This window comes from Phaseolus vulgaris, chromosome 8 (genome assembly GCF_000499845.2).
Source record: "Phaseolus vulgaris cultivar G19833 chromosome 8, P. vulgaris v2.0, whole genome shotgun sequence".
NCBI lineage: Eukaryota > Viridiplantae > Streptophyta > Magnoliopsida > Fabales > Fabaceae > Phaseolus > Phaseolus vulgaris.
This window is the reverse complement of record NC_023752.2, coordinates 62,079,698-62,093,775: the sequence shown is the minus strand read 5'-3', so window position 1 is coordinate 62,093,775 and position 14,078 is coordinate 62,079,698. Positions and strand designations below refer to the sequence as shown.

The following is a 14,078-nucleotide window of genomic DNA, read 5'->3' as shown; positions in this document are numbered from 1 at the left end:
GCCCACCCTCATGAGCCTCTCTAACAAGAGATTGTCTAATAGATCCTTGGGGAACACAAAGTCTTTTTCCTTTGAAAAGAAAACCATTATGTAAGAAAAAGTCTTTATGACCTCCCTTGGAACACTCTTGATAGATTAGAGAGAAATCTAAGTCATCATGATAAAGTTCCTTTATGTGATCAAAACCTAAATATTGAACATTTAAAACATTTAACAAGGTATATCTTCGTGAAAGAGCATCGGCCACTACATTAATTTTACCTTGTTTATGTTTGATCACATAAGGAAATTGCTCAATAAACTCCACCCACTTAGCATGTCTCTTATTAAGCTTGCTTTGGCTTTTCAAATATTTAAGGGACTCATGATCACTATGAATCACAAATTCCTTTGGAAAAAGATAATGTTGCCAATTTTGCAAAGCTCTAACAAGAGCATAAAGTTCTTTATCATAAGTGGAGTAATTGAGATGACTCCCTTTGAGTTTCTCACTAAAATAAGCGATGGGGTGTCCTTCTTGAAGGAGGACGGCCCCAATGCCTATATTAGAGGCATCACACTCTATTTCAAATGTCTTAGCAAAGTTAGGAAGGGCTAGAATGGGGGCTTTAGTTAATTTATCCTTCAAAGTTTGAAAAGCGTTTTCTTGCTCTTGTCCCCACTTAAAAACCACATCCTTCTTTACTATGGCATTTAAAGGTGCGGCAATTGTACTAAAGTCTTTCACAAACCGCCTATAAAAACTAGCAAGGCCATGAAAGCTTCGTACTTCGTTGACATTGGTGGGTGTAGGCCAATGTTGAATTGCTGCAACTTTTGTTTGATCTACATGCACCCCTTTATGACTAACCACAAACCCTAGGAAGTCTATATGATCTAATGCAAAGAAACATTTAGCATGGTTAGCATACAACTTCTCCTTCCTAAGGGTTTCTAGAACTTGTCTAACATGTGACTCATGATCTTCTAAGGACAAGCTATATATAAGAATATCATCAAAGTAAACCACAACAAACTTGCCAATGAATGCTCTTAAAACATGATGCATGAGTCGCATGAAGGTACTAGGAGCATTAGTCAAGCCAAAAGGCATGACCAACCACTCATATAAACCAAATTTGGTCTTAAAAGCGGTTTTCCATTCATCACCATGTTTAATTCGAATTTGATTGTAACCACTCTTAAGATCAATTTTGGAAAATATTTTAGACCCATGTAATTCATCCAACAAGTCATCTAACCTAGGAATGGGATGCCTATATTTGATGGTGATGTTATTTATAGCGCGACAATCCGTACACATCCTCCATGTCCCATCCTTTTTAGGGACAAGTATGACAGGCATAGCACATGGGCTCATGCTATCTTGTACCCACCCCTTAGCTAATAAATCCTCAACTTGTCTTTGAATTTCTTTGGTCTCTTGGGGATTGGTCCTATATGCAGGGCGATTTGGTAAAGAAACCCCGGGCATGAAGTCTATTTGGTGTTCAATCCCTCTTAGAGGTGGTAAGCCTTTAGGAGGATCTTGAAACACATCTTCATATTCCTTTACCAAATGGTCCAAACATGTGGGACTATCCTTAGCCGACTCATATTCAATAGGTCTAGGAATAGCTAAAAAAATAGGCTTGTGAGTAACTATTACCTTTTGAACTTGTTGGGAAGATATGAGAAGGCTTCTCTTGGAATTTTTAATTTCTTTTTCTTTCTCTCTCTTTTCTCTCATTTTGACTTGGTCCTCATGTACCTCCTTTGGAGAGAGAGACTTGAGAATGACTTTGTGTCCATGGAAGTTAAAAGAAATTTTGTTGGTAAAACCATCATGAAAAATTTTTCTATCAAATTGCCATGGCCTACCTAAAAGGATATGAGTAGCTTCCATTGGAACAACATCACACAAGACCTCATCTTTATATTTGCCAATGGAAAATGTAATGAGGACTTGTTTGTTCACCACTATCTCACCCACCTCACTCAACCATTGTAACTTGTAGGGCTTGGCATGAGAGATGGTAGGCAATCCAAGTTTGTCTACCACTCTTGTGCTTGCCACATTTGCACAACTCCCCCCATCCACAATCAAAGAGCAAACTCTATCATTAATAAGACACCTTGAATGAAAAATATTTGCTCTTTGAGTTTCATCAAAAGGTTTTAACACTTGTCCAAGCATGCGCCTTATTACTAATAGGTCACCCTCATGTGGGCTTTCACTTTCACTCTCACTTGGGGATCTAGAAGGTGAGGAATGTCTAGAAGATTCGGACCCATGCTCACTACTATCTACCCCATCATGCATATACATAGTTCGTTTAGTAGGGCAATTAGAAGCAATATGTCCATAGCTTAAACATTTAAAACACTTCTTACTAGACGATTTTTGTGGTGATTTAGGCCTAGCATTGGAAGTGGAAGGCTTAGACTCTCTAGGTTTGAAAGTAGAGTCCTTAGAAGGGATGTTTGAAAAAGAGTTTTTATTTTTCCAAGAAGAGTGGTAGTAGTTATCTTTAGAAGAATTTTTGAAAGCATTTTTCCTTGCAAGTTGATTTTCAATTTTGCTAGCAAGGTGCACCACATTTTCCAAAGAAGAATATTCTTGTAACTCTACCACGTCTTGAATATCCCTTCGAAGTCCACTCACAAACCTAGCTATCTTAGCCTCCTCACTCTCATCCATATTAACTCGAATTAAAAGCGTGTCTAGTTGTTTAAAGTAATCATCCACACTTAGCGCGCCTTGATGAAACCGTTGGAGTTTCAACATAAGGTCTTTCCTAAAGTGTGGGGGTACGAATCTAGCGCGTAAACATGCTTTCAAATCGTTCCAAGAGACCACGGGCGGCCTCTTGGGTAGGTCAATGTCCATGAGGTATTGATGCCACCATTGCATGGCATAGTCCAAAAATTCTAAAGAAGCTAACTTAACCCTATGCTCATCCCTAACCCCATTTACATCAAAAATTTGGTCCACCTTAGCCTCCCATCCTAAGTATACATTGGGATCACTATCACCACTAAAACTAGGAAGTTTTACATTTGGAGAACAAGGGCCAGCCACATGTTGGCGCCTCTCTTCATGGTGATGATGTCTTGGCCTTGGATTGTCTTCATAATAACCATGGGAGTGCCTTGAAGAATGCCGACTAGGAGGAGGAGTTCTTTTCTCACGGTTTTGATGCATTTCCTCTCGGTTTAACTCCAAACTTTGGAGCCGTGCTTCCATCTTCCTTATCACCTCAAGATAGTGAGCATTGGATTGCTTGGCATTCTTTAAGTCCTCATAAAGGGCTGCCTTTTGTGGTGAGCACGGTTTGGAGGACTCTCCACTAGAGAAATGAGCCATGAGCAGAAAATACACAAAAACAGAAAACAAAACAGTGAAAGAAACTTGTTAAACAATTAAAAACAGTGAGATATAGGTTGCTGGAAAAATGCCCAAGAAAGCACTCAAACCACTCCAAGAAAAAATTCTGTCCTCAACCAAGCCTTGCTTGTGAAATGGAGTAGCTTCAAGTGAAATATGTTACAGCAAACCAACTTACTTAAGAACAAGTCTCCACACAACTTTTAAGAAGAACAAAAAGACAAGCAAGAAAAAGATGTAAACAATAAAAGCTAAACCAAAAACAGAGAGTAATGTATGACAAACTAGAAAGAATATGAATGAAAGACAATCAAGAAAAATAAGGAACTCAATGAATAAAGAAGGCACACAAAAAGAGTCCTAAAGAAAAGTGCTAGAGTAGATTAAAGAAAACAGAAAACAGCTACTGGAAATGTATTGTTTTTTTTTTTTAAAGCAAACTGTGCTATGTTTACAGATTTAACTGTACCGATTGAAAGCGAACTGGACTGTGAAAAATTAACCACAGAAACTTCAATGTCTTAACTCAAAAATGGCACTGGAATGAGGTAAAAACAGTAAGCCAATTGAGAGAAATAATTTTTTCAAAATTGCTGCCCAATTACCGTATTCTTTTCGGCAGTATTGTACACTTTTCGTATTTTATTTATCATTTTTTGTGTACTTGGAATTTTTGAGTGATTCTTTTTTCTATGCTTTTGTAACACTTTGAAGTATGTAAATCCAAATTTTCACAAATTTTCAGTGAGCCAATTAATTGCAGTAAATTGAAAACAGTAGCACGTTTGTAAGAAAACAGAGTATCCTATTCAGGAAAGAAAAACAGTAAGATGAACTAGCAAAGACATAATGGAATTTGTGTAAAAGAACTTGTATAGAATGAAGATACAAGCATGAACTCAAATCTAAAAATGAAAATGCACAAAGGATCAAGCAATAAACTAAAAAACAGAAAGTAATACCAAAGCAAGAAACAATCAAAGCAATAAAAGTACTACAAGAAGTAATGACAATTATGGAATAACATGACTAAGACAAAACTTGACATGATTACAAAATTAAAAGACATATAACAAGGTATAACCACAAGTGAAAGGAAGCTTAAGGTCAGCTCTAGGAAGGAGAATGCCATTCCAAAAGAGCAGCCATACTCATATGAACAATGAGTGCTAGAGTCCTTTTCACAAACACATGGTGTAACAAAAGAAAACAGCAAGAAAACTCAAAATAAATCCTAAAACAGAATGGTAAACAACTTGAATTAAAGAGCTCTTGAAAGTAAAGTGCAATACAACTCAAGAATTAAGCAAAAACAAGCCTAGACTCTAGATACCACATGATGTGAATGTAACTACAAGAACACATGATTCTTGACATTCTTAGGAACAACTTGAGCTGGATTTAAAAGGCACTCTACTTTAGAATTGGATCAATGTTCTAAATTCAAGAACTCACCAAAACTAAGCACCAACCAAGACTCATATTGAAGTCCATGTATTGTCAAATTGAATCAAAACAAAAGGAAAGAAGAACAAGAATTAAAACTGGACAGAATTTAAATGATAGCTACTGAACCAAAACAGAATTAAGAACACAATGCTGGAAACACAAAATAAACGGTAGAAAAAGAAGTAAACTCTAGGAATCAAAACTACCGAATGGAAAATTGAAGAAAAGGGAAGAAGAACACTTATAGAATAAGATGCTTGCTGGATTTTGAGAATTGGAAGAAGCCATTCACGCCACTTGGAACCTTGAACCAAGATAAGTGATGGAGTGCCACCACTTGAAGCTCACCATAGCTCACAAGATAAGGCAAAGAAGAGGAAGACTCAAAACTCACAAATTCTCTCCCAAATTGAGTATAGTCTCTCTACTATAAAATTCCAATCTGAATTGTACAAGCTAAGCACCTTTATTTATAGCCTAGAGGTGCTGAAAATGCAAGCTAAATGGCACACAAATGCAATGAAATTCGGTTTGGCACCCCCTAGGCTCCTATCTACACTCCCCACTAGACTCCCTTACTACTTACACCTTTTTATTACATTCACACCCCTATTCTATAAAAGAAATAAGAAGAGTCATTTTATTATACTCTTGTCCCAAAGCTCTTGCCATGCTCCTAGTAATTCGTTGGGCTTGGGCCCCTTGTTGGGCTTGGACCCCTTGATGGGCTTGGGCCCCTTGTTGGGCTTGGTCTTCATGGCCTAGAGCATCCTCTACTTGGTTTCCATCAGTGTTGAAGAAACAACTAAAAGAAAAAAGAGATTGCAAAATTAATGATTTATTATATTTTTTTTTATAAGTTTATTGTCTAATCCTAGTGAGAGGTTGGAAACCAATGTTCATGAAACCAAGCTTAGAACAAAAGCAACAAAGGATTAAAGATATAAAATTTATGTATATGTCCATACCAGTTACTTAATAGAAAAAATGGAAGTTTTTTTTTAACAACGAGATTGATTCCCGTATTTCATGCGCTCATAAAATATAAAATTAACTGTTTGTCTTGTTAAATCATTGTCACAATATAAATGAATGATCACTTAAAAGAAACCTTCAAATTTTGTAAAAAATAGTTTAATCACACTGGATTTATTTAGAATCCTTAGTGTTGTAATGTAATGAACCAATGTAAAATAAATTTTAAGAATTGATGAACAGAGAAAGTTATATTCTAACGAGTCAAGTCAATTATTTTTTTTTCTTTTGTGGACTAACAGGTCAGCCCACCTCGTCCCGCTATTAGTCCGCAAATTATGTCGGACGGGCTAATGCGGGTCAACGGTTGAAAAGATCTGTCCGTCCCACTTTTTTTTACCGCGGGTCGCCCGTCCGCTTGCCACCTCTAAATTTAATGGCTTATATTCTATTTTTTGGAATTTTGATGGTTTATTCTTGAAATAAAAAAACCTTTATTATCCAAAGAGCAAAGCAAAAGAAACGGGTACGACGTTAGGAATCGAAGGTCGAAAGAATCTAAGCATGGCGCAGGTGCTGTACATGGCTTTACCTGTACCCGCAAAACCCCGCAAAGCTGCATCATCGTCTTCTTCTTCTTCTTCCAAGCCGTTGAAGCTTCCCCGTAGAATCCGCGGCACCAACATATCCATTCCCACCACTGCCGAAGGTCACAACAAACAAACAAACCATGCTTTTTCATTTCCTGCTACAATGCTCCTAATGCTTCTTTCACTGTTACAATAAAAAAATGAAACTTTCAGGCAGTGGCAAACGTTTGCTCAAAACCCAGAAGCTGAATTTAGAGGTTTCTCCTCATAGAGCTGGTACATCCACTTTTTCCCTCATTGTCGTGTGTGCTTTGTAAGAAAGTAGAGTTTTTTATTTGTTGTTTGGTTTTTTCAATGTTGTAGTTTCTGCCGTGAGATTGATGCGAATTGAGTTCGGTGGCGCTTTTGCTGACCTTCTCAACGAGAAAGGGAAAGGTTCCGGTGAAAACGAGATGGGATATGTTCAAAGAACGCTTGGTTTTCGCACTCGGGAATTGAATCATCACGATCTTAGATTGGTTAGTAATTTAAATAGTTATCACTTTGAAAGCCTTTCTCTGCTCTGCTTCACAACTTACAGTGCAAAATGTTCTTTCTTTCTTATATTTAAATGTTCTCTTTAATATCTAATAAGTTCAAGATTGGATGCTTTGGTCAATGGCAACAACTTCTCTAGTTTCATTTCGATAATTCAATATGCAAATGAGTTATTGTTGTGCTTTATGGAAGTAGTATATGGAAATGATTGAATGCTCGCTTATCTTCATCTGGGATTAAGCACACTGTATGAGTACAGTGCTTGATTTACAGTTCTACTGAGACTTTGATTACTTCCCCTACTTTCTCCTATTTGATCAGACTTTGTAAAATCCAGAGTATTATCACTCCTAATTAGGCTGAAACTTTGAAGTATTCTGACTTTTAAACTAAACTCCCGTTCATGCCACTTCCATCAACAAATTATTGATTATTTTCTCGATTCGTACTACAAATTATAGGTCACAGACATTGTTGGGGGCACAATTCGCTGGAGAAGATATCTTGATCATCTGATCAATTCACTATGTCTTGAAAAAGATATATCTAGCATGGAACCTCTTCTGTTACAGGTGAATTTGAGGGTGAAGAAAAGTGAAAAATTACATTTTTTTTTTAATTTCGTTCAACACTGCCCATTAAAGATTTCTGGGTCAATCTTTTGAAATAAACATTCATCAGCCTGAGTCCTTATGTTCTTTGGGCATTATTAATGATCTTAGTACTTTAATTGGCCCAGATTCTACGAATTGGCTTCTATGAGGTTGTCAAATTGGACATGCCACCTTATGCTGTAGTAGATGAGGTATTTTTTTGGCCCATATGTATTTGTTGTTTAGTAGATGAATAGGTTGGATTTGTGTTGCCTGAGGCATGAGAAAATATCACAAAGAATATAATTTCAATCATGGATATGAATTAAATTTATAATTGTTAAGGATTTTCATTTGTTGAATTCAATTTTTTTAAATGTTATCTACTGATAGAGATGATTTTCTATGCTTACGTGTGATTATTTGTTTCGAAATTCAACCTATATTTATTTTTCTTAAGAATTAATCTTTTAAAATAAATTCTGATGTCATGTTACTGTAATATTGATTGGTTAGTTTTGAGGCTTTGGTTCAATATAATATATACACCATAGTCCAACCTTCTCTTCATTGTAGTATGAATCTGCTGTATGAAATGCAGAACGTGGAGCTTGCTAAAGTTGCTCTCAGACCTGGGGCTGGCAACATGGTCAATGGAATCCTCCGAAAGCTAGTTGTGCTTAAGGTTTTACTTTTTTTAGATTGAATGTCTTAACTGTAAGAGTGAGAGAAATCATGAATAATTTTATCAAATCCATTGATGTTTGGTTTGCAGGAGAACGGTACTCTTCCTTTGCCCAAAGTGGAGGGTGATGACCGTGCTCAAGCACGTGCTTTGGCAACTCTGCACTCACATCCAGTTGTGAGTGACTTACTGCTTTCACTTTTTCTATACCACTATTCATTATTCCAATTCAGAATTAGGAATCACTGCATCAGAGGCCGATAAGCATAAAAACTTTTATTTTGTGCTCAGCAATAACATTAAAGTATGAGCATGATATAAGCTTAAGATATTCAAAATGGCTGTAAACAAAAAATTCAACGAAGAAGAATTAGAACTATATGATCAATACTTAATTTGTACTCATTTGCTACCAAGCTCTAGCATACCTAAAATGCTATGCTATTGGTGTTTTCTTAATATTTTGTGGTTGTTATCAAAACATAATTAACAGGATAACGTTGAAAGCCTGAATTTTTTTATTTATTTTGGAGGTGGATTTTGTACTTCAGAATTCAGATCCAGTGCAATAATAAAATCTAATGTTTCTCACTTTGATTAATGTTACAAACCCAAAATGGAAATGAGGAGAAAAATTTATTGATTGAATTCATTTAACAATGAACAATTCCTTTTACCTTTTTTTGGCTCATAACAATTTTAGTTTCCTTTTTCTATGAATCAAAGCTATAGTAGGGATAAATTACTCCTATACTACTACCCAAGGTGCCAATGGCATGTTTGAGATCCTACAAGGGCAGGCAGAGAACCACTATATAATGAATAATTTAGTATTTTTTTAATCAAACTAACAATGTAAAGGTTAAGAGAAGGAATTATGCAATTTACTAAACTTGCTATCACCAAAATAAGATAAGTAAAATTTAATTGAAATTTTTTCTTATTTCTTCTTTTGCAGTGGATGGTAAGGAGATGGACAAAGTATCTCGGCCAGGAAGAAGCCATTAAATTGATGATATGGAATAACAGTGAGCCCAGTTTCAGCTTAAGGCTAGTGAATATTTCTTCTATTTTTCTGTGCTCTACCCAGGGTAGCATGTAAGACAAACAATAAAAAACTCAAGCTATATATCTATGATAATTTCAGAGCAGACCGTGCAAGTGGTTTTTCAAGAGATGACCTTGTGGCACAGCTTAATGCATTGAAGGTGCTACCACTTCCATGATTGAATGTTGCATTTTCTTCTGCTTATCACACTGTCTGCTTTTTATTTTATTTTTATTTTTTAATGTTATTGTAAATTTATAAAATCCTGCAATTTGTTTTTGAATGAATTCCTTTCTTTATCTACAAGTCTGAGCAGAAGCTCATGTTAATTTGCACAACACAATCGTATATTAACTTTTACCCTCTGTATCTTCTATGTCTTCCTGACAGATTTAAGTTTCTCATTAAATATCAGGTCCCACACAAGCTTTCATTGCATTTAGATGAATTTGTTCGTATCAAAACTGGGTTGCAGGTATGAATTTTCTAACAAGTATAATGAACACTGACTAGAGGAGAAAAGCCGTTTGGGATTGAATTATATACATATTTTCTACCTTATGTAATAATAGCTAATAGGTTCAATAGTGTGTAATTGTGCTTTAGCTGACTACTTGTTTGTTGTGGGTTATCTTTTACTTTCATTTCTTTTATATTTTTCACATGGGAGGCATTGAAGTTATGTTCTTTTTTGCTGTTATTATCTGTTATGAAGTAAGCATGATTTTCTCGTTTAAGTTGACTATTTGTAGGCTCATATTTCAGATTGTCATTCATGCTGGTCTCCTCAAGAAGGGTTTATGTTCAGTTCAGGATGAAAGTGCAGGTCTAGTAGTTTCTGTTGTGGATCCTCAACCTGGTGAAACTATCGTTGATGGTTGTGCTGCTCCTGGTGGAAAGACCCTCTACATGGCATCTCTTTTAAGTGGACAAGGTACTAATTCGTCTAAGATACTTTATTAAATCATATTGTATTCCAATTTCTTCAGACACTCTAATACATCATTTCTCGACTTTGTTTTTCGTCCGAGGATCTTCATTCATTTTGGCTACGAGACTTTGTTTGTCTCTACAATGTTGATATACTAGTTCCCTGCTTTTTTAGTTTTCCATTCAGCAGAATAAAAGGAAACCTTGTGTTTTCAGGTAAGGTATTTGCAGTTGATGTAAATAGTGGTAGGTTGAGAATTCTTAAAGAGACAGCAAAGTTGCACCAAGTGGATGGTGTCATTACCGCCATTCATGCTGATCTTCGTACATTGACTGTATGTTATGTTGTCCCTATGAGTGTTAACTCAGAAATTGTTATTTAATTATTTCTTATTAGTTTTCTTTTGGATTTCCCAGGATAATGGACAACTCAAGAGTGACAAAGTTTTGTTGGACGCTCCATGTTCTGGACTTGGTGTTCTATCCAAGGTGATTGTATTAGATTATGTTTCCTCATTGTCATTGTTATCACAAATTATTCAGTATATTCCCCTTTTCTTGTTTATTAATCTGTTTTTATTCCTTGGATTTTGAAGAGAGCGGACTTGCGCTGGAACAGGAAGCTAGAGGATATGGAAGAACTGACGAAATTGCAGGATGAGCTCCTAGATGCAGCATCCAAGTAAGCCAGAGATTCTCTTTGATGATCCCTCTGTGTTTGTGTACATTATTTTTTGTCCAGTGAATTCATTGAATGAAGTGACAAAAAGCTTCACATGCTGGTTGCTAATCGTGTAATCTATCAAGGCTTGTTGTTGTATGCTGATATGGAAACTTGAGTATTCTAATCTTGAAATAATTTCTGTAGTAGTAGATGAAACTAATGACACATTGCATTTTTTTCTGCACATTTAGATTGGTAAAACCTGGGGGAGTATTAGTTTACAGTACATGCTCCATAGATCCTGAAGAGAACGATGACAGGGTGGCTGCATTTCTTGTAAGACATCCGGTAAGAATGATCACTATTCACTAATCATATTCAAATATGCTATTTTTTTGTTTAAGATACTCTTGCCCTATCTGAATTGCACTACTTTAAATTACCTTTAGTTGAATTGTTATATGTCAGATGTTTTAAATGGCAAATCCTCCTTTTAAGCTTGGTGACGGGCTTCTTTGGAGAAACTAGATGCTATTTATGTTTCAGGGATATTGTTGCATAGCATTTGATTGTCTAATTCTATTTTGAGTTTTTGACACATAGCAGAATGGATTAAACACGAACAAAATATACATAATCTTTCAAGTGCTAATTTGCTACTAATTGAATTTCAGGATTTCCACATTGATCCTGTTGACAGATATGTTCCTCCTGATTTTGTGACAAGCAGTGGTTTCTTTTTCTCCAACCCAGTTAAACATTCACTAGATGGTTCCTTTGCAGCTCGTTTAGTACGTGATTCATAGAATAAATTTCTGGGAAGGAATCCTTTATGGTTCTATTCTATCCCCAAAGAGTTGTCATTAGATGAAAAATGAAGAAGCTGCTGCTTATGAGTTGAGGCTGTTCTGGTATATCTCTCTCCAATTCTTCATGCTTTGAAATCGAGCATTTAACCTGAAGTGGGAGAGGGATACTGCACTTCCAGAACAGACATTCTGATTTCTCTCCACAGAAAAGATTTAAATGAGATTGTCAGCAAGTTCTATTTCACCAAGAACTCTAGAAGAATGATGAACTGATGATCCTTAAAACAAGTACAGATACGATTTCTGAATGGAATGTCCAAGCTTCAAAGATTTATCCAGCATAATCACACATCCTGCTGCAGTTTCAGGAGATTCCTCAGTAGCTGTTAACTTGGAATGTTGTTTTTAAGGAGTGTTTGTAGCTTGATTTGGTTCAGTTTCATATTAAAAAGTCATTTGAATCAAACATCAAATATAATTTAGTTTGATTCGGTTTTAATTTAATATAAAATCTGAATCAAACCAAATCAATTTTTTGAACTACAGTTTAATTTGGTTTCAGTGGTTTATATTATTTTCAAATTGTTATGCATTTTATAACGAGGAAGTATATCATAAAGAGACATTTTTTATTATTATTGTCCTGTTTATAATTTCTACTTTTTCATATTCATAGCTAAGTTACACTGCAATGGTTATGCTTTGATAATTAACTATAAAACTTTAAATTTTATATATAAGATTGACCCTTGATTTTAAATCTGAATTAAACCGCATATTTAAGGGAAAAAATAGATCAAAACATCCAATAGAAATTGGTTTTGACCAATTTTATGATGTTGGTTTAGTTTTTAATACCCTTAACTATTTTTACTGTGACGCTACCATATACAGTAAAGAGTTATTTATGTTACTGGTGGCAAATGATACATAGGCACTTTTATAGCTGCAGTTGGTTTATAACACGATTAAATGAATGAACTACAACCTTAAATTCAGCTGATCTAAATTTGTAATTGTTGTCAGAATGATGATATGTTGTAAAAGAGTTTATTATTAGACCGTCTATCTTATGTGAAAAAGGAGATGAAATGTGTAGTAAAGACCGTCTAGTAGTGTTGAAAGGAGTTAAGCAGTGAAGTTCGTATTTGTTATAATTGTAACGTTGTTTCTTGTTTTGAACGAGGTTTTGTGATCTTTTTTAAAAATAGCTTTTTATATAGATATTCTTTTATCAGTGAAGTGTTTTCTTTCCCCTTATTCTTGTTTTTCTTGATTCCTTGGTAACCCAACACTTTACTTGGGCAGAACGTGCTTTTCTCACCCACGGGGTATCGTTTGGCAGAGTCCTTACTTTCGTTTTTGTCTTCCCCTTTTTTAGCTTTTACAGTAATGCAGATTTCAAGATCCCAAACTGATATTTATATATATTTTTTATAAAGTTTTCAATATCATTATGCAACTTAACAATAACAATCATGTACAGTTTCTAAATATATTAATAAAATGGTAATTTTTTAGAAGAAAAAAAAGTTTTGTAGGGTGAATAACATGTTAACACCTTGTTTGGAGAAATGATATGAATGGTTGTGATGAGTTGTTTAATGGAAAATGAAGATAAGGAGAAAGCTGTGACTGCGTGAGTACATTTGGTTTCTCTGAACTGTGCTATGCCATGCAGAGGCTATGACAGAGATGAGCATTAGCAATTGTTGTGCATGTCTGCAACGTGTCATGGAAACTATTATCCTCTCTGCTCTGCTCAGAAGTCACAAGTGAGAACAACAACCAAACCCTTCAGAGCATACATCACAGAGACACGCTCCATGGTCCCTCACATTAATTTCAAACACCAAAACAGGAAGACAGGTCCACATGATGGGGTTTTGGTTGGTTTCTCTCTCTCTCACAAGTGTATTCTCTTCTTAATACTGCTACCATGATTCAAGAAAATAAATGTTTTGATATCTGCAATTTTCTTATAATAGTAATAGTGAACCACTAATCATTTTGATCATCTGAAAATCTTTGCACTAATTGTTGTTAGAGAATTAACACATATATCAGATATAAACACATTTCATACTACTTGTTTCGATATTGTTAATATAATCTCACGTCGCTCATGAGTTACCGAGACGTCTTTCAAAGATAAAACCGTGACATGACACTAACTTTCCAAGGGAACAATACTAATTAACCCTAACGATATTACTTCTCATATGTGGAAAAAAATTGTCTCAAACTCTTAATAAGCTGATAGAAAAATCCTTATTTAATAAATCGATTTTATAAGAATATAAGTCTTAATATTGATTAACAATAAAAATGTGTAGAATGTTGTTAGTGATGAAAATTAAAGTCATTTGATTTTCAAGCAAAATGCTACCTAGGATCTTATTCAGCAGTGTAGTTCATTGGCTCCGTGCAT

The 14,078-nt window shown here is 35.2% G+C and overlaps 1 protein-coding gene across 1 annotated transcript; it reads left to right on the top strand.

Annotated features, from left to right (window-relative positions):
* The first annotated feature begins 6,249 nt into the window (after positions 1–6,249).
* Positions 6,250–12,282, top strand: LOC137825305 (uncharacterized). The gene is made up of 16 exons (XM_068630980.1): positions 6,250–6,500; positions 6,595–6,657; positions 6,745–6,899; positions 7,380–7,490; positions 7,658–7,723; positions 8,113–8,196; positions 8,287–8,373; positions 9,155–9,246; positions 9,344–9,404; positions 9,660–9,719; positions 10,010–10,178; positions 10,391–10,509; positions 10,592–10,663; positions 10,771–10,856; positions 11,090–11,186; positions 11,513–12,282. The coding sequence occupies exons 1-16, from the start codon at positions 6,356–6,358 to the stop codon at positions 11,642–11,644; spliced, it is 1,599 nt and encodes a 532-aa protein (XP_068487081.1). The 5' UTR covers positions 6,250–6,355; the 3' UTR covers positions 11,645–12,282.
* The last annotated feature ends 1,796 nt before the right edge of the window (positions 12,283–14,078 follow it).